An 18,737-nucleotide genomic window follows, 5' to 3' on the forward strand; every position below is an offset into this window, starting at 1 on the left:
TTGGGTGGGCGGAGAAAGGGGACAACTTTTTGTATGAAGGCCCCGGGGGGGGGGGGGTGTAGGAGTGGCGGGGTTCAAGGTGTTATCTACATTCAATTAAGCCCTGAAAGGAACCCCCAGCCCTGCAGATAAAGGGATTCAGAAATCATTAGTATCCCCTCCCTCCTTCACCAGTTCCTCTCTACTGGGAGAGCTGTGAAGGCTTGGAGCATCATTCCTGCAGGGTGAGGTCACTGGGTCTGCTTTGTGGCTGCCAGCTCTTCATTTATCCCTGGGCTTTTGCAGCTGTCTCCCTGGCACCAAGTATCGAAAAGGGGCACATGTGGATTAGGCAGGTTCTGGATCAGCTCCGGGAAAGCGCAGGCCAGCTGGGCTCCCTGGCTGGACTGTGGGGGCCGCTTTGTCACTTAACCCCCATGGCATCCATGCTTCGGCTTGTTCTTGGAAATGCTGTTCTGGATAGAAGCCCTTTCTGAGAGGCAGGAGGCAGTCTGCCCACCACCCTCTAATGCCATCATGTGCTTGCTACTAGGACTCCCTGGAAACACGGCTCCGAAACCTGGAGATAAGCGCCTTGCTGGGCGAGCGGGTTACAATTTGCCAAGCCATGCTATCTTGGTATAACACAGGGGTGGGCAATTATTTTGGGCAGAGGGCCGCTTACTGAGTTTTGGCAAGCCATTGAGGGCCGCGTGAGAGGCAGCCCGGGGCAGATTAATATTAATTTTCTAAATTTTTTTAGGGGCCCCGCAGGCTGGATAGAACGGCCCGGCGGGCTGCATCCAGCCCCTGGGCTGCATTTTGCCCACCCCTGGCATAACATAAGGCAGATTTTCCTTCCTTCCTCATGCATCTTTTACAGGACCGGGGCATGGATGTTCCAGGGAACAAACCTGTATCCCTGTCTGATTGCCACTGGTTGAATGCCCCGGCAGCTTATTATTCACTCTTACAATTGGGGGCCTGGGAAGTGTGGGAAGGTGGGCTGCTGTTCCAAATAAAAGCCCTGGTCTGTCTCTAGGGGTGGCACCAGACAGCCCAGATATCTCCTTTGCAGAATGCTTCTCAGGGGATGTGTCTACATGAGATGTTTACTGAGGGACTGACTAATTAGCTTCACAGTAAACATCTCAGTGTCTACACGTGCACCTCTGTTAGGGTGCAGGAAATGAATTCATTCCACAGCAGGATAGTATTTGTAAATACAAATACTTTAGTACTATCTTGCTGTGAAGTTTTTTTTGTGTGCAGCAGTGCATGTGCAGCAGTGGGGCACAAGGGTACCCCCATGCCCCAGCCAGCCCCTCCACAGCACGCAGAGCCCTGTCAGAGCAGTGGATCCCCCAGGCTCCCTGCCAACCAGAGCAGCTCTCTCCTGGCTCAATGTGCTGTGGTCTGGACCCATGTAAACAGTGCACCTGGGAGCTTTCTGGGAGCAACAAACTTCGGAGCAATCAGCTCCGGAGTTTATTTCTGCACATTAATGACATGTTTAGACATGCTCAGAGACTGCAAGCAGCCAATGCTATTCAGACTGCTTTACTCCCTGCTAGAGCACGATCGGATGCTACAGCGATGGGCGCAGCAGCGTAAGAGCCTGAACAGGATGGCCTGCAAACTTCAGGTGCCAGGGCATTGCACAAGAGAGGAATTTCCATTTACCTGGTTCTCAGGGGATGATGCAAGCAATTGCTAAACCCCTCCCTGACATCAGCCTCTCCAGAGCTCTGAGTTTCTCCCTTTATTTTAAGGACGAGGCACTGACAGGAGCTCACCACGGAGTGCATCACAACTGCCTTTGCAGAGAGCAGCCCTGGCCCTCTGTACTAGGCAACTGCTGATAGATCCTTTGACCACCCAAATTCCTCCACATGCCGTTTTTGTCCAAATTCATTGCCAGGCGTGAACAGGAGGGCCCTTGATGACTGACGCGCTTTCTGCTCTTGGTACAATCTCAGTCATTACCAAGTTGTGTGCAGGTAATGCACCAAAGACCTGCCTCTGGTCCAGCTTTTGAGGATGTGCTTCTCAGTAGGAGAATGACTGTGGCTAGCTGGAGCCTGGCTTGTGACTTCCAGAGGCCTCTGATCCCCTCAGCTTGCTACACAAGTCCCCGTGTGTGTCTTGGGCACGGGCTGGAGGGCTAGGAGATGCACATGAGGAGGGAATTTCCCCATAAAGTGACCCTGAGGAGTTTAGAGGAGCTGAAGCCGCAGTGACCCAGCCTGGGTATGTCAGGGTTTGAGCCTAATAAACACGAAATCCTATATCCAGATAGCAGCTGTAAACAGCTCCGGCTGGAGAGGGGAATGTGATTGATCAGCTGGGAGTGCTAAGACTGGGGAGACCTGAACAGAGGGAAACCGAAGGCAGCTTTTGCACAGACTTGTCCAAATTAAAACCACCGGGCTCCGCACGGTTCTGGTGGCTTCTGCTGATGCCTGTGTCAATCAATAGGGCCAGCAGAAGGGCAGCTGAGAAGTTGGGGGATCTCAGATGTAACACTTATTCCTCCCAAACAACCAGACGCTCCTCGTCTAGTTTAAAATATCCTTCTGTACAGGGAGGGACACCTCCCAGCCTGTCCAGAACAGCGGTAATAAAATCCCAGCTCCCCAGCTGGCATGGAGACCTAGCAAACAAACAAGGGACCCGGGGCTCCTCTTTAAAGACAGGTGGCTCGGCTGATGCCTCTGGCAGGTAGAGAGGCTTTCAGGGCCTCATCTGTTATTGCTGCTGTTGTTACAGAACATCACGGCCCAGGACAATCAAAAGGAAAACTTGGACCAACGATTTCCCAGCCTGTTCAAGAAAGGGCGGAGGAAGACGGTCGTGAGGAACCTGGGACAGATCATTTATTACTCCAAGGTCAAATTCAAATTCCAGCACTGCCAGGTGAGCTTTGGTGCATCATCCAGGCATCCGGAGGGCAACTGCCCACTTCTCCCTTGGCTGCACACGTTGTTGCTGCAGCAGGTACTTGTCTGTCTGGCAGGTTATCTTACTCTCCTGCTGGGGTGGTCAAACAGGGGGAAGCAGGATTAAGTCTGTGTTTTGCAGGGCTCATTTGGGAAGCTTGGAGAGGCAGTGGCTGAGGGTAGAGGCTGTCTCTTCAAGACCACGGGGCCCCAAAGCTCATCCCTATGGGACAGCACTTCTGGAATCTCCCTTGAGAATATTCAAGGGCCCGGGTCTGCCGACTGTGGTCTCCCCTGATTCAGACATAGGATATGCTGGCCCCAAGAAGGGTGTCTTTTCTTCTCTCTCGTGTGAGCTGGAGGAGTGTTTGGGTCCCAGACCGCGTGCTGAGGCTCCCTTTGCACCTGTCTTCATCAGATCAGGGGATTTGGCTTTGCATTTGTATTTGGCAGCTGTGCCTGGAGACAGAACAGTTTTTCCTTTGGCCCCTGATTACACGTTTTCCTGGCTTCTGAGCTGGCAGACCCTGGGGCCCTGGATGGACGGACTGTGCTGCCCTGCCTGGGGTGCATAACAGAGTGAAGCTAGGGGATCAAGTCTTCCCTGGGACCAACTTCAAGCTGTCTCTGTCTTGCAGGAGGTGAACGATTGCTACTTGGAGCTGTTCCAGTCCTACCTGTACTTTCAGTCCGTCGGCTCCAATGGACTGACTTATCAGGTGAGGGATCTTTCTGTTCCCATGACACAAAGTAGTGGGAATTGGTGGAGGAGCAGCATGGTCTAATGGTCAGGTCGCTGGGCCTGGCTTCTGTACCTGGGCCCACTGCCAAACTGCTCTGTGACCTCAAGGGATTCACCCCCTGCCCTCTGTCTCTGTCCTGCCTCCCCACTTGGCCCCTCTTCTTGTCCACGTAGAAGGCAGGTCCCTTGGGCAGGGGCTGTCTTGTGGTAGCTACTGCTCTGATAAAGCTTCAGGACCTCGGTGTCCAGCCGTAAGACAAATCAGTGATGATAGGCCAGGGTCTTAGGAAGGCCAAGTGCTGGCAGGCCTCCATGGAAGCTGTCTGTTCTCAGCACTTTCGAAACTCAAGCCACTTAATTTGGTTGCCTGAATATGGGTTTAGGAGCTGAACTTGAGGCTCTTGGTTTGGGTGTGAACTCCACGGTGCTTCTCTTCATGGAAGGAGGAGAGTGTGGAGGAGGAAAGGAGATGATTCCTGAGGACACCCATGCCCCATGGTCATGACAAACTGTTTCGTCATCTTTTGGCAGGGAGCTGCTACTGGATGAAAAAAAAAAAAAGTGTGTTTTATACATCTGTCCATCCGTCCATGCATCTGTCCTTCTGTCCATCAGTCTGTCTATGCATCCGCATGTCCTTAAAAAGAAAGCACTTTCCTTTGATGAATGGGGAAACACAGTTGTGCCAGGGGGGTTGGAAGATATTGGTAGAAGACATTCCTTTTAGAAATGATTTACTGTCTTCTGGGTGACTCGCGGTTAATGGGTTTTGACAGCGCAGCCTCCTGAGTCACTGAACAAACTGAGCTTCAAGCGGAAAGACACACTGTGAAGATTTAGACCGTGTTTAAAGAGCTCTTGTCCGACTTCCTAACAGCCCCTTAGCCTATCAGTGCTAAAGAGTTATAAAAAGGGGACTGCACCTGTACTGGCACCAAGGTCCTACAACTGAATAGTTCTCCGTAAGGATTTGGTTTAGAGAGGGCTTTCATCATAGCATCAGGGCCAGGATGCCCAGGCAAGGCAGCTCACACTTGTCACCATTTTGCTGTTTCTTTCCACTTTGCGCTTAGTTTACACTTTACACTTTCCCTTTCTGTTTGTAACCAGTTTCACTTTTTGGTTCTTTTAAACTGTTCCTGCCCTGCTTGGTCTGGGTGCCCGCCCATGGCAGGAAGCATTGAACACATCACCTTACTTGTGGCAGGCGCTAAAGGCAAAGGTGGAAATGTTGGGGCAGTTGAGCCAATGGGAATTGCCCATAAACAGGGTATTTATTACCCACAGGTTCCTGTCTAAGGCATGACGTGTTAGTTCAATGCAAAGAAGACCCACGCCCATTTGCAGTAGTGTTTTGCAAACGGACCTTCTGAGACAAACAGCCTGGTAGTCCGTGTTTGTTTCAGATTCCCTCTGGAGAGGGGATGTTGGTGATAGAAAGGGACTGAACCTGCTCTAACGGGTGTTTTGCTTCTGCAGGGGCTGCTGCCACTAAAAGAGCTGAGTGTGCTTGAAATTGGAAACGCAAAGAGCGCAGGGCAGGAGGAACATGCCTTCCAGATTACAGGTGAATGACTCTCGGTGCGCTCCAGCTCCATTAGAGATGTGATTCTGGTACCTCGTGGAGGAAGCAGGGTCTAGTGATCCCTGGTCGGATGTGCACTCTTTTCCCAGCTCTGCGACAGAGTTCTTTTAGTTCAGGCCCGTTGCCTCAGTCTTCCCCATCTGTGAAATGGGGATAAGAGCATTCCCTTCCTTCCCTGCCTCGGATGTGTCTGCACAGCATGTGGCACAAATGGACACCTGACTACTCCTCTGGCAGAAATAGCTCTTGTGTCTAATAAGGACAAATGTTCTTTATCCTCAGCTGGTAACATCAGAATGGCAGGAGCACACCTGGACATCAGGAAATCAATGCTGCCTTGCTGCTCCTCTTCCTGTCCCCTGGCCTCACTACCTTTATTTTTGCTCTGAGTCATCTCACAACACTAAACCCTTCCTGGGGTAACAACCTGTCTGTGCAGCATCAGGCTTAGTCATGGCTGGATTACGGCAATCCTGAGCCACTGAGAGCAGTAGTTAAAGCATGAGCTAGACAGAGGTCAGTCAACCGCATAGAGATAGGGAGCTGCCAAAGCTTGCTGGCCTATTGCTCTGGGTATCTATGTGCTCCCATGCCCTGAGCTCGAAAACGAGTTGATTCCCAGCTATGCAGTGAAACGGAAGTCCTTGTAAGACACAGCCTGACGAACGACAGGCGGTGCCGAGAGAGAGCTGGGTTGCGACCACATTCCAGGCCTGATCCCATAATACCCCCGACCAGATCCGTGCAGGGCTGGGATCTGTGCTCACACCCATCTTAGCAGCCGGGTGCAGGGAAGGGTGGACTGGTTCTGCCTGATTTCTAATGCACGTGAGCATTGTGGATTGGAAAATGAGACTCGGGCATTTCTGGGTTTTGGTCGTAGTTAGGGAAGAGGGGTTATAAAGCACCAGAAACGAGAGACATTCAGGGCTGGGTCAGGCCTTTCTCTAGATTAGTCTGGGCCCCTTTGAAAGTGGATTAAGATGATTCAGAGTAAGACTTGTGTGTTCCAGAGTAAGAGTCCATGTCAGAAAAGCTTTGGTGCTTATGGTTCTTACTGAGCCTTAATCCAAATGTGCAGACACAAGCCCCAAAGCTCAGAGGTAGAGTCCTGACCATGCCCAGTTATACTTCAGGGCTGACCTGGCTTGAAGACAGGCCAGCAGAGAGACAGCTTATAAAGGGACTCTTCTCTCCCTGATCTGGAGCACGGCAGTTCTTCCACCAGCAAGCCACGTTTATATGACTTGTTAAACTCACCTGGCTCTTGGAGAGAGGCTGGAACATGTGCACAACTGTCTGGGAAGGGCTCATCCCTTCTAGTGTGCCTGAGAAATAGCTCACATGACATGTAAGCCATGCGATGGGGTCATAGCCTGTGGCTCAAGGTCACTTGTATGGTAAGCTGTCTTGCCCAAGCCTCGGTGCTCAGGTAGAAATGCACGCAAGTGCTATTAACCCCATTTTAAAGATGGGTAGACTGAGGCACAGAGCAGGAAAGTGACTTAACTCAGGTCATTGCAGAAAGCCGATGGCAGGAAACCCAACCTAGGTCTCCTCGGTTGAAAGCCATCTCCCAGCTTGACGTGCTAAGTTCTGTCCCCTCCCCTGTCTCACTATGTGACATTATTAATGCTACCATTGGGTGTGTCGGTCAGACAGTGATTGTGGCTGTACTGCAGTAGGCGCTATGTAAACATACAACAAGAAGCAGTCACTGCCTTACAGTGCATATGATCTAAGGAGCATATAATATGAGTGCCATGTGCCTCAGTTTCACCACTTCTACAATGGACATAACAACACTATCCTGCTTTGCAAGGCTTGTAATTGATACCCATAAAACACACTGAGATCCTTAGATGAAAGACCCTGCCAGAGGGCAAAGTTTCATTGGGGTAATATTTCTTTATTATGACAGCATATTGCACACTCACTTATCTCAGCAATCCTAAAGATCACAAAAGCCACAATCAGAGATCTTTATTTAAAGTGCATCTAATACAGTTTTAATGATGCATCTAGTAAATTATTAATCATAGCATAGGCCAGGCCACTGTCTAGAACCTGGTTATTGACGTCACTCGGATAACATGGAGCTGACTGGTTAGGGGCGTGAGAGAATTTGATGTTCACACTAGCAAACAAACGGAGCTAAAAATATTAGAATCAACAGTGGGTGTGACCATGTCTTCCATCAAGTAGTAATAAACGGCCTGGCACAGATTTTATCCGGTAAAGGATTCAGACAGTAGCTTTGCAGAACCACCAGAAGGTCCGTGCACTTCCGGCAGCAGTCAAGAGGGGAGACACTAATGAAACTGTTTAAAAACTGCAAATAACAGCGGTGAATTTGTCAAATGTTTAGAAGGCAAAGAACACATTTTATTTGGTGGGTGCAAAGTTGTGTTTGCCTTAATGGGAATTTGAGAAGCCAACATTTATGACGGGGGCTAAAAAAATGTAACAATGAGCAGTAAATGGTTGCCCTGATGGAGAAATTTGCTATGGCCTTTCCTACAGGAGCAATGTCATATTTAAAAACGTGCAGTGTTTTTGTAGGTGGCTTTGACAGGACCGTGCCCCAGGGGTGGCTGTGATGCCCCTTGGCGGCCATGTGGCTCCTGCCCCACTCAGCTCCCTGGGGTGCCCTCCTTTTTCCTTTTGTCTGCTATGCCTTGATGAGATTATTTTGTGTTGTAGAAGAGAGGCTGCCCCAGGGTCCCTGGCTGAGCCCGCGCCTGCTTTGGCCAGTGCATGCCTCCTGTACCCAGCTGACCTCCAGCTTACCCTAGATCCATGGACCAACTTGTATGGGCTTCAGCTTTCTTAGCTTTAGCCCACTGGTTACTCTAGCTGTTGAGTGCCAGCCTAGGCCCACTTCTGAGTCAGGCTGATCTGGCCCTTGGTCCATCTTGCTCTGCTTGGGCCCTTGGCCCTTCCCATTCTGTTTTGGCCCTCTTAGCTGGAGCCTGATGGGGCTGAAAATCTGGAGTGCCTCTCAGGCACCCCTGTGTGACCCTCTTCAGTCACTTGGTGGTCTATAACAAAGGTAGCAAAAATTTAAGCACCTGCTTTTAACTCCAAGTCCCCCCTCTGGGTCATCATCATACCACTGCCAAGCCACCTTCCCACTCTCCAGCTCTCTGCATCCTGGGAGCACCTGCCATGACCTGCAGCTCCCACGCCCCACCAGCCTGAACATAACTACACACAGGCCTGGAGAATCCCCATCTAGAAATCACTATCAGTACAACTTTGGGTTTGTGATCTTTGCTAACACAAGCTCCTTTGCCTGCAGCCTGTGGGCTCTGACTGCCGCTAGGGTTCAGGCCCTGGGTTTATATACCTGCAAGCCCTGCCCCCTTTGTCATGTGACTCTCCAATCAAACACAGGATTTTAATGCAGGGCCAGCCTGTGCTCCTGCTGTTGCAGCCCCATGCAGCCAGCCCAGCCAGCTGCCTTCCCCCGAGTCCCTGTTCTAGCGGGTAAATGTGAATATTAACTGCTGGACACTTCCCGATTGATTGTCTTTCTTATAGTTTGGACTGTAAAAATAGCCTCTCCCTGTGATTTCTAATCAGTCTTACTAGGACAAGTCTGGGATCTTTGGATTGTAGGGGAGCCTGTAACAACTCTGGGGACTGAAAAAAGTGATATATTTCTGGCTATGTTAAGTGTCCAACAGGGTGAGTTTGGGCATAATGAATTGGAGCTCATGGTAGAGGCGATATCTGTTATTAGACCAACAAGATTTTTGCAAAAAAAAATTCTTTTTGCATAGCTACATTTTAGCCTGGTGCCATGCTGATGTTGCTACACACAGGCCTGGAGAATCCCGACCTATAAATTACTGTCAGTACAACTTTTTCTCCCAGTAAGCTGATAACATTTGGCCAATGGCATACAAGAGAGAAGCAGTACATCATCAAAACAATGTCGCTTATTGGCTGAACACTATTGCCTAACTCAGGTAGCTCCTGGATTAACCCTTTGGCGCTGGAGGTCGTGCATTCCCCTATGTGTTCAGCTCATCCTCTGTCTTGCACCTGCAGGGCCTCTTCTGAACCCCATTGTGGTGTACTGCTCCAGTGAGTCGGAGATGAAGCACTGGCTTTATCACCTGGAGAAACAGATCCACCTCAATGGAGGAAGCCTCCAGCTGCCCTTTCAGTCCCAGGTCAGTGGCTTGGGCCAGGTTGATCTGGCTACAAACAGGATGAGCTTGGGAGGTTGCATGCGGGGGGTTTAAACAATGTTCGAGGTAACAGTGATTTTCCTCCTGCAGTGATTAAAGAGCACAGAGCTGGGGCAGGGATCGAGAGGCTTCTGACTCTATACCTGTGACCAGCAGACACTTGCCCCCCTTACTTAGCTCAGCCCAGAACTGGTGTCTATCCTGAGACTAGGGATAGAGGCTGAGGCCCGGGCCCCCTCTGCTCCCACTTGCATGCTGGATCACTTTTGCCTGAACCTACTGCCTTGAGCATGGCCATCCCTTAAACCCAGCTCTGCCTTGGCCCCACTTCCAGGCACATTTGCAGCCCATCTTCCTCCTTGCCCTAGAATCCCCTGTCACCATGGGCCAGTGGTTTATTCCCCCTATACTGATAGCTGTGTGGGTTAAAGCAGCTTTAGCCAAGACACGAGTCTGGGAACAAGAGCATGTCCCACCCCCTTCCCCAACACAGCTGATAGTGAGCAGGCCCCTTGGCTGACATGAAGCACAAATAGCAAATGGTGTGATGCAGGGACTTTGCTCGGGGCAGCCCCTTCTGGGCATTCAGGCCCCTTCTGGACCTGGCTTAGTGACTGACAGGTGATAATATTTGGCCCCCTGTAAGACCTCGCAGCCCCTGAGGACATCATGGCCCCTTGCAGACACTGAATTCACCCATGCAGCTCCCTTATGAGACAGGTGATTATCCTCCCTGTTTTGCACAGGGGTAAACTGAGGCACTGGGAGGCTGGGGCAACTTTGCTGAGGTCACATAGGAAGTCAGTGGCAGAGCCAGGCATGGATCCCAGGAGTCCCTTGCCCTAACCAACATGAAAGCACGGCCAGCCATGGGGAATCATAGGAGACGGGGGTGAGCAGCACTACTGCAGTCTGGTTCCTTTCCACTTTCAAGGGGAGCTTTGCCCGTCAGATCAGGGCACAGCTGCACTCACAGCCAGACATCAGATGCCCACGGGAGATAAAATGCCTACTGCAGACTGGCAGGTGCTAGAAAGCCATCCCTCCCATCAGCGGGCTCTGCAAAGGCCCATAAACTTCCCATGTACTACCTGCCCCTCCTCCTGGCACGCCCTTTGTCTGCTCCCAGCATGAATCAAGGGCTGGCAGTGTCTGGCAGGAGGGATCTGAGAGGCCAGGTGCTCACAGTTTCCAGTCTGCCTTTCCCCAGCTGAGCCTGCCTGAATCATGTTCAGCCAGCAATGCTGAAGGAGCAGGGCAGCTCCTGCTACCTGGGTCAGACGGGGAAATAGCCGCCAGCCGTGGCCCTGCCAAGAGCCCCGCGGGCTGTGCTCTCAGTCAGGGCTTGCTGCGGGCCATGATTGTACTAGGCAGGGCCTATCCCTGTTGTGCGAGGCAGCTTTGGGGCTGCACGTGGATGTTCACACCATCAGCTCTGCTTCTGGTAGGGCCTTTTATGTCTCTGTGCTAATTCTGGCTGTGTTATTACCCCCTTTTTTATAACACACAGCCGATGGGGAGAAGGAACAAAGGGCAATTTTACACTTGCTCCAGGGGTGGTGCTTTAATTAGAGTGGCTCCAAGAGTTGCTGTAATTAAAGCTCCTCTATGTCTCCTGTATCAGCATCCCCGCACTTAAAAATGGTGGGGGGGGTGCTTGAACTAAAACTTGTTCGAGGACCTTTAGTTCAAGTGCTCCTACTGCCATTTTGAAGCATGGGGATGCTGATACACGAGGCAGGAGGCTGTTGGAGCCTGGCAATTGCCATGGTCTAGCAGACTCGATTAATGGAGTCTGCTCCGACATGCTGGACTTCCAGCCGTGGCGCTTGTGCACAGATGCCCAAAGAGCTGAAGGGACTTACCTAAGCTCATACAACGAAGCAGCGGAGGGGCTGGGAAGAAAACCCAGAGTCCTGCTTCTCAGTCCCCTCCTGTAAGCACCAGTTCACAATAGACAGGCTGGGAGGTAGGGTGGGTATAGTTAATGCTACTCAGGGTGCGTCTACACATGTGCATTAGCTTATTTTAGTGCACATTAAAGCATTACAATAAAAACATGCTCTTTAGCTAATGTGCATTAAAATAGGCTAATCCACATTTTTTTCTAGTATCTCACACTGAAGGTACTAGATTTAATGTGCATTATTAAAGCGCATTAATTAAATGTGTAGACATGCCCTCAATCCCACAAAGAGAGCTTTAGCCTTGCAAATGGCCTTTTGGTTGATTAGTGTTAGCTCTTATTCTTTACATATTGACATTTATAGCACAGATATACAGGGGTCTTCATAAAAAAAGTTAAAGCCAGATCCTCTTCTACCTAGGAGATGTCTATGTACATTCCTATTCCAGCATCCTTGACTCCCTGAAAAATGGTTAATGTGTCCACTTCTGTGACACAACTTTGCTGGACTTGAAGACTTAAGTCACAAAAAGCAGTGCACCTGTTATATTAAATTTTTTTCAGACCTGCAGAGGATGGAATAGAAATGCAGTGAAATAGGATCCGGTCTCAAACAAGGAGGAACAGATCTTTCGATAGCATGCCAGAAAGGAGCACTTTCTTCCTTGTTCTCAATCAATTTCTATAAGAAACTTAGTGCTATAAGCAGACCTTCTCTGGTCTCCTGTCTCCTTCCCATCACTAGGTAGCTATGGACAGACACTGCTAAGTACTTGCATTTGACTGTGTTGTCACCTGGGATCCCTTCACCTGCAGTTCAAGTTTGCACTTCATTTTGCCTAGCATGAATATATGAGAGATTTCCCAGAGCAAGCCATAAATCTGTGCAGAACTGATGGATGTTAAGGACAAAATGCTTTTTTACTCTTGGAACTGGCCTTCTGTAAATGACTCTTGAGTTCTTGAGTATATAAGTGTATACACACACACATATTATATATATATATTGTAATATGTGTGTGTGTGTGTGTATCAGGGTCAGTATATAAGATATTTAGAAAGAGTAACACTGGCATAACTACATTCAGAGGCAGAGCACATGAGCGAACAGAGATGATGAAGATGTCCTGGATAAACTCCTCAATATCTCCCCAGTAAAACTTCCTGAGTCTGCAGAGCCGGTGGGAGGAAGAGGGTGGCTAGGAGGGCTAGTGCATACCTTGATTTCCTGGGAGACCTCAGGCAAACTCCTTCCTTTCTCCTGGCCTCAGGTTCCCCACCTGTGAAAAGGCGGTGACTGTACATTTGTTTGAGAACAAGGAATGGCCACTGTGAGCTGGGGGTCAAGAGCTGGGGTTCAGTCTGGACTGGGAAGCTTGCTCTCACACCAGGCTTTGCTCTCTTTTGCTTTTGGCCAAGCTTGGACTATTCACTGGGAAACAGAGCCTGCCTCCTGGTGAAACTCTCCACTGGCTGCCATAGCCTGGCAGTGCGTGGTGAAGCTGTTCAGGACCCTGACCATGACTTAGTGTGGCTTGTGAGTGGTCGCTCAGAGCCTCCTAGCACTGCCCTGTTAGACCTAGATGGCTCTGCCCCTTCCCGAGGGCTCATCCCCCTGCCTGGCGCTGGCTCTGATGTGCTTGCCCATTGCTCCCCACCTCTGCAGAACAACTGTAAAGACGGCCCCTTGGGGAAGGAGGAGCTGCGGTGGTCCGTGCAGAACATGCCCGTGCAGGAGTGGAGGGGGACCGAACGCGAATCCCTGGGTGACGTTCTCTGTGTCTCCAAAGTGAGGTTGCAGCATCTGCCTTTCCAGGTAGGGCCCTGGTCTCCAGGGATCTGGTACCTTCACAGTAACGTGGCATGTTGTTACCAGCAAAGTGAGTGGATCAAGTAAATGGGAAAGATCTCTCTCTCTACCCCTATCATCTCAGGGCAGCCAGTATTACCACCCCGTCTCCCTGTACCAGCAGGCTTCTCACATTCATGCATCTCCCAATGTATAAGAGCTGGTCTTCATTCCTGATGCTCCTGGTCTAAAAGTGCCCGCCAGGAAGTCCTGGGTGTGTCTGGGGACCTGCTGTGCCTCTGTGGGCTGACACAACTGGCAGGAGACAATGAAGAGTGCAGAAGAAATAGGGTTGGGGGTTGTGGTCTGAGTCCCTGGTCAAGGCAGGATCATGCCATTCCCAGTAGATCTTTGTCTGACCTGAAGTGCAGGCACAATTCAACACTGGCCATGTAGCTACGCACAGGTTGGAGGGATGGGATGTATGCAGAGGAGGTTTCTGAGCCTGCCGGGCCTTTGTGCTGAGGTGTATGAGTTGTGCTCAAGAGGCAGCCTAAGCCATGGCAAGCCAAGCTTAATTCTCCCCTCTCTGTCCTGCCAGGAGCAGCACGACAGGCTACTGATCCTGTACCCTTCCACACTGGTGATTGTATCGGAAGAGCGCAACGGCCTCTACTTTAAGGCAAGTGCATCTCATGCCCCCATCCCTCCCCGCCCCCTCGTATTTCATTGCCATGAGGCACCAGCCATTCTTCCCGGGTCTTTGCTTTCTCTCCCTCCCCAGAGCTTTGCTTCAACCCCTTTGTGTTGTGACTGGGCCAGCACCATAGCTCAGGGCCGTTGTGAGCCATTTCCCATGGGAACAGCCTTGCCCTTCTGCAAGAGTCCATTGCCAGGGAATTCCAGTGTCTGGGAGGAGATAGCATCTCAATACTTCTTTGTGGTTCGGCTGGTGCAGGGCTGGCTGGGCAGCAACCCAACATGCCTCTCCAGCTTGAGACCAACCTTGCCGAGCCCTCTGCGGCCTCCGCTCACTCACCCGGCATCCGACTGCCTTGAGCTGGCTGGCATCCCTTTAGCCACAGGATCAGCTTGCACTAGCCCTGCTGCTGGGAGCATGTGCTCCTTTGGTGGATAGTGAAGGGTGGAGGAAGGCTGCTGGATTTCATTCTGGGGGAAATCTTCTTTGCAACTACCCTGTGCACTTTCCTGGATACTAAAAGGCGCCACAGAGACCAGATGCATGGTTAAGCACCACGCCTTCTAGCCTGGCTGGCAGAAATGCTGGCCAGAATTGTACTGAAACCAGCATGGGCCCATCTCCCTTGGGGCACCCACCATTGCTAAGGCTGGTGGCTTCTTGTATGTCGAAAGAGCCTGGCACTCCTGGTGTGCCAGCAAAAGAGGAACCAATGGGCGGGGGCGGGGGCACTTCATGCCTCATGGGGGCTTGTGACATTCGCAGACTGCGTTTCCATTGGGATTTCATCACTTCCCCCAGCTGCCCTGTGCCCACAAGACTCCCTAAGTGAGTCAGCTGGCTTGTTTCTATACCTAGGGATTTTGACCAGCTGCATAACTCATGGGTGCTCTCAAGAATTGGGCTGGCTCTTGGGGATGCCTTACTGTCAGAGCAGCTGCAGGAGCAGAGAGCAGCAGGAAACCTCTCTGGGGAAGAGTCCTTGCAGGCTTTGCCCGCTGCCGAGGGAGAAGTCGGTGCCGTTCTAATCAGAGTCCGACCCCCGGCCTCACAGCAACACTGCATTGGTTTGGGATTTCAGTGGAAGGAGTTGGCTCCTCTCTGCAAAGCCTTGTCAGGGAAGAAGGACCAGTAGCAGCAGGTGTGTGGGCTGGGCTGGGCTGGGCTGGGCAGGCCGGCATTTCTGCTCTCTCCCTGACCAAAGGTCTCTTTCTGGGCAGGGAAGACCCGTCTCCCCCAGACAGCACACGGTGTCTCCATTTGGGCCCCGGAGCGAGGGTGGGGACATACTTTGGAAGCCAAGGAAGGAATGAGCAGCCACCAGCATCAGCTGTGAGCATGGGCTACCGCACCGTGCCCCAGGGGCTGGAGAAGGGGGAGGGGTGTGAAGCAAGAAGGAATCTGGCAATAACTCCCCTCCCCGTAAAACCAGTGGCCTGTGTATTTTGGGATCAGCTCAGAGATCTGGGGGTACTTGGCTCGAACCCCCTTTAGGGGCCTGGTTTCCAAAAAGCTCGGGTCTGCACCCTCTGAGAACTGGGCTGCGTTGCAGTCCCCTGGTGCCTCTTGCCCTTGCAAAGCTCAGCCAGCAAAATTGATCTTCATGTCCCCGCTGCTTGTGTCCTCCCTCCCTGCCTCTCTGGCGTTCACTCCCGGCTGTCCAGGCAGGTCGGAGTTGCACACTGGGCTTCGTGCAGCCACAGCGCTGAAGGGCTGTGATTCACAAAGTGGTGACTTCCCCAGACAAGCTGGTGCACAGGATCCTCCCACGGAGGCTTGGGCCGCTTGACCTCCCTTCCCTGAGAGCGGAGGCTCAGGCCGGGGGCCAGGGACTTCAGGTTCTTCTGGCTGGAGCCCGTGGGACGATGTTGTCCCAGAGCAGCAGGGTCTGACTCACCCCGCTGGAAAAAGGCCCCAGGCCTGGGCCTGGCTTTGCAGAAGAGGTGCTGGCTGAACAGGGGAGGAAGTCAGGGATGAAAGGAGAGACCAGCCCTCCCTCCACGGCTCATATGGAGACAGTGATGCTGCCTGGGCTGCCCTTCGGGGAGCTGCTGCTCACCTCCTTTGGAGACAGCAGCTCTGAGCTGAGCCCAGGGGCACAGGGACCTCTGCTCATCCACCTCGTCCCGTGGGCATTGCATACACGAGTAGCCCCCCTGTGCAGTACAGACCTCTGATGGGTACTTCCCCAGTGGCTAAGAGCTAATGTTGCTCCTAGTAGCCTGACGGGCACGTGGGGTTGGGAGAAGGATCCCAGCATGTCTCTGAGCGGTAAAAAGCCTGTCCCCTCCAGCCTCCCTGGCCCTTACTTTCTCTAAAGGCCTCTGTTTCATCTTGCCATGTGGGCCTGTGCAGTTGCCAGCCTGAAGCAGCACCTGTCGGTCAGCTGGCACTGTCTTCTGGATGCACTGCTGGTGCCATGCCACGAGGGGCAGGTGGAGCTGCTGGGAAGGTAGGGCACAGCCCTGCTGTGCTCTGGAGGCAACTGTGTCCAGCCAGCCCTAGCCGCAGGGACAGGCGGTCTCTCATGGAGGATCCTGGGGCCACCCCTTCCCCACCCTCCCACACGGGTGATCTCCACATGGCAGGAATGCCAGGCATGGCTGGGGGTGGCACGGCTTCCCCACACTTGTCCCGGGGCTGAGCCGGCACAGCGGCCATGGGGTCTGCGGTTAAAATGTGCCACTCAGCAGCTCCTTCACAGTGCAGATAGCAGTTGGGGGTGTGGGAGAGCCCCTACAGTCAGGCCAGGCCCTGCTGGGGTATGAACAGCTCCACTCTCACAGCCCCGTCCCTGTCCTGCCACCACCATGCGCATCCTCACAAGCGGGACAATGGAGGGGGGAAATGGTGGCGTGGGGCAATGAACTGTACTTTCCTCTCGGCATTACCCAGGGAGCAGAGCCAGGACTCAGGTGCAAGGGCCTGATTCTGCACCCATAGAAGTCACCGGTGGCACTATCCAAAATCCCTGTTTCTGAGAGACATGGCGAAGCCCAAGGGAGGCAGAGTACTCCTTCTTTCTGTGCCTCCTGGCCCCAGCCCTTGCATTGCTGGGGGGAGCTGGCTTTGCCTCTTAGGAGTTCCCATGCTCCTGACTCCTCTCCCCACTGCTGGGGTCAGGAGCCGCTTGCAGACACCCGTGTTGCCTGCTGCAGGATCTCTCCTCTCGCAAAGCAGCTCATGATGGCAGCAGGCTGAGAATAACCAGGGGCTGAAGGGACAGAGAGCCAGTATCTGGCAGTTCCCCTTCCCAAGGGAGAGGAAAGAAAAGCAAAACATGGTCTCAACCTTTTGCTTTTTCCTAGTTACAGGCCTGGGGGTGGCTGCTCTGTTCGGGTCCAGTTCTGCCTCTGCTGGGTGCCCATGGCAGGGGGAGTTTGGGGCACTACAGAAGCAGGACACAGCCCCTAAATGACAGCCCCAGACTTGTATTGACTCTTGTAAGCAGCTGTCCTGAAAGAACAGCAAATGGGGTGAAAACACTGTCAAGCCACGTGAAGTGCCCATGCCTGCAGTATCCAGATTCCAGCTCTCCTTTTGGGGATCTGTGGGCCAGCTGCCGAGCAAACCCCCCTGGTTTCCCCCACCTGCCTGATAGAGATCATAGCACTTATCAGGCAGTCCGCACCGGGAGAGGATTTACAGTCCTGTCACTGGGGAGTCCTGAGTGTTTTATTTCACTGTCTCTTACCTCGGCTGTGATTGATGTAGGAAAACATCTTGACAGCGACACTTAAAGGCATTTCAAGGCATAGTGCTTCCTACAAACCATAAAAAAGCAGGATAGTAATAATCAGGTGTTACTCTCTTATTATTCTATCAACCAAAGGCTTGGCCAGGGACATTTTTACAAGCTGCCTGGAAAAAGGGGCACTCACAATCGCAAAGAGTGGCAAGGGAGAAAGCAAGGTTTCCACAGGCAAGATCTCAGCAGCAAGCATAGAAATAATTGATACAGGTCAGGCTTGCAGATTAGATTCCTGGCAGATCTTTAAAGGCGACTTGATCTTGGCTCAGATGAAGGGGGCAGGATGGATTGGTTGTTACTATGCTGGTCTGGGGTCCCAGCTTTACCCTCCCTTGTGCCCTTGCTCATGTCTTTTGGGATATGGTTTTCTAAAGGGCCTAAGTGACTTAGGAGCCTAATCACATTTTTGAGCCTGATGTAAAATGCATCTGCACTCTGGAGCTGTTTCTGGCATAACTGTCCTGGCCGAGCTCCCAGTGGAAAGGAAGAAGATGCTGGCAGTGTGGAGGTCTGCGGCTGCCATAGCAGTGCCACCTCCCCAGATGACACCATCTGTGCTGACCAACACGCCTGTGGTCAAGGTCACCACGTCTGCACTGAGCGGGTTTGCCAGCATAGCCACGGGGGTGAGGCGGCATGAACGTTAGGTCCTCACTCCTAACCAACATGGCCAGGCCAGCCACGTTACACTGCAAGCTCTTAGAGCCAAGATCTCTTTGACTTTCCACGAGACTGAGCCACTTTGGAAAAAGGCAACTTAGTCATTTAGGTGCTGTTGAAGATTTTGCTTTTTGTCCCTCGGAGGCTCAGTTCCCATGTGTACAGTGTGGGTGGTAGCGCTTGCTCTCAACCGGTGGAGTTATAAGCCCATTCCTTTCTGCACACAGGGAGAGCTGCCTCTGAATGCAATACAAGTTAAGTTCGAGGAGAACCAGAAAACCTCATTCCTCATAGAAGGTAGGTAACTCACACATACCAAATATTATAGAACCACAGATCATAGAATCACAGAAAATTCGGGTGGGAGGGGACCTCGGGAGGTCACTTCTAGTCCAACCCCCTGCCCAAAGCAGGACCAGCCCCAACTCGATCATCCTAGCCAGGGCTTTGTCCAGCTGGGTTTTAGAAACCTCCCAGGATGGAGAGT

General features: G+C 52.1%; 1 protein-coding gene across 1 annotated transcript in view; it reads left to right on the forward strand.

Moving 5' to 3' along the window:
- The window catches only part of PLEKHN1 (pleckstrin homology domain containing N1), a 39,981-nt gene that overhangs the window by 11,888 nt on the left and 9,356 nt on the right, over positions 1 to 18,737 (forward strand). The window contains exons 3-9 of the mRNA XM_019511794.1: positions 2,749 to 2,895; positions 3,557 to 3,637; positions 5,140 to 5,227; positions 9,302 to 9,426; positions 13,017 to 13,166; positions 13,741 to 13,821; positions 18,478 to 18,547. Of these exons, the coding sequence (XP_019367339.1) occupies positions 2,749 to 2,895; positions 3,557 to 3,637; positions 5,140 to 5,227; positions 9,302 to 9,426; positions 13,017 to 13,166; positions 13,741 to 13,821; positions 18,478 to 18,547 (742 nt within the window). The remainder of the gene's footprint in view (positions 1 to 2,748; positions 2,896 to 3,556; positions 3,638 to 5,139; positions 5,228 to 9,301; positions 9,427 to 13,016; positions 13,167 to 13,740; positions 13,822 to 18,477; positions 18,548 to 18,737) is intronic.

The sequence above is a fragment of the Gavialis gangeticus genome, unplaced genomic scaffold (genome assembly GCF_001723915.1).
Source record: "Gavialis gangeticus isolate Ggan-Ray unplaced genomic scaffold, GavGan_comp1, whole genome shotgun sequence".
In the NCBI taxonomy this organism is placed as follows: Eukaryota; Metazoa; Chordata; order Crocodylia; family Gavialidae; genus Gavialis; species Gavialis gangeticus.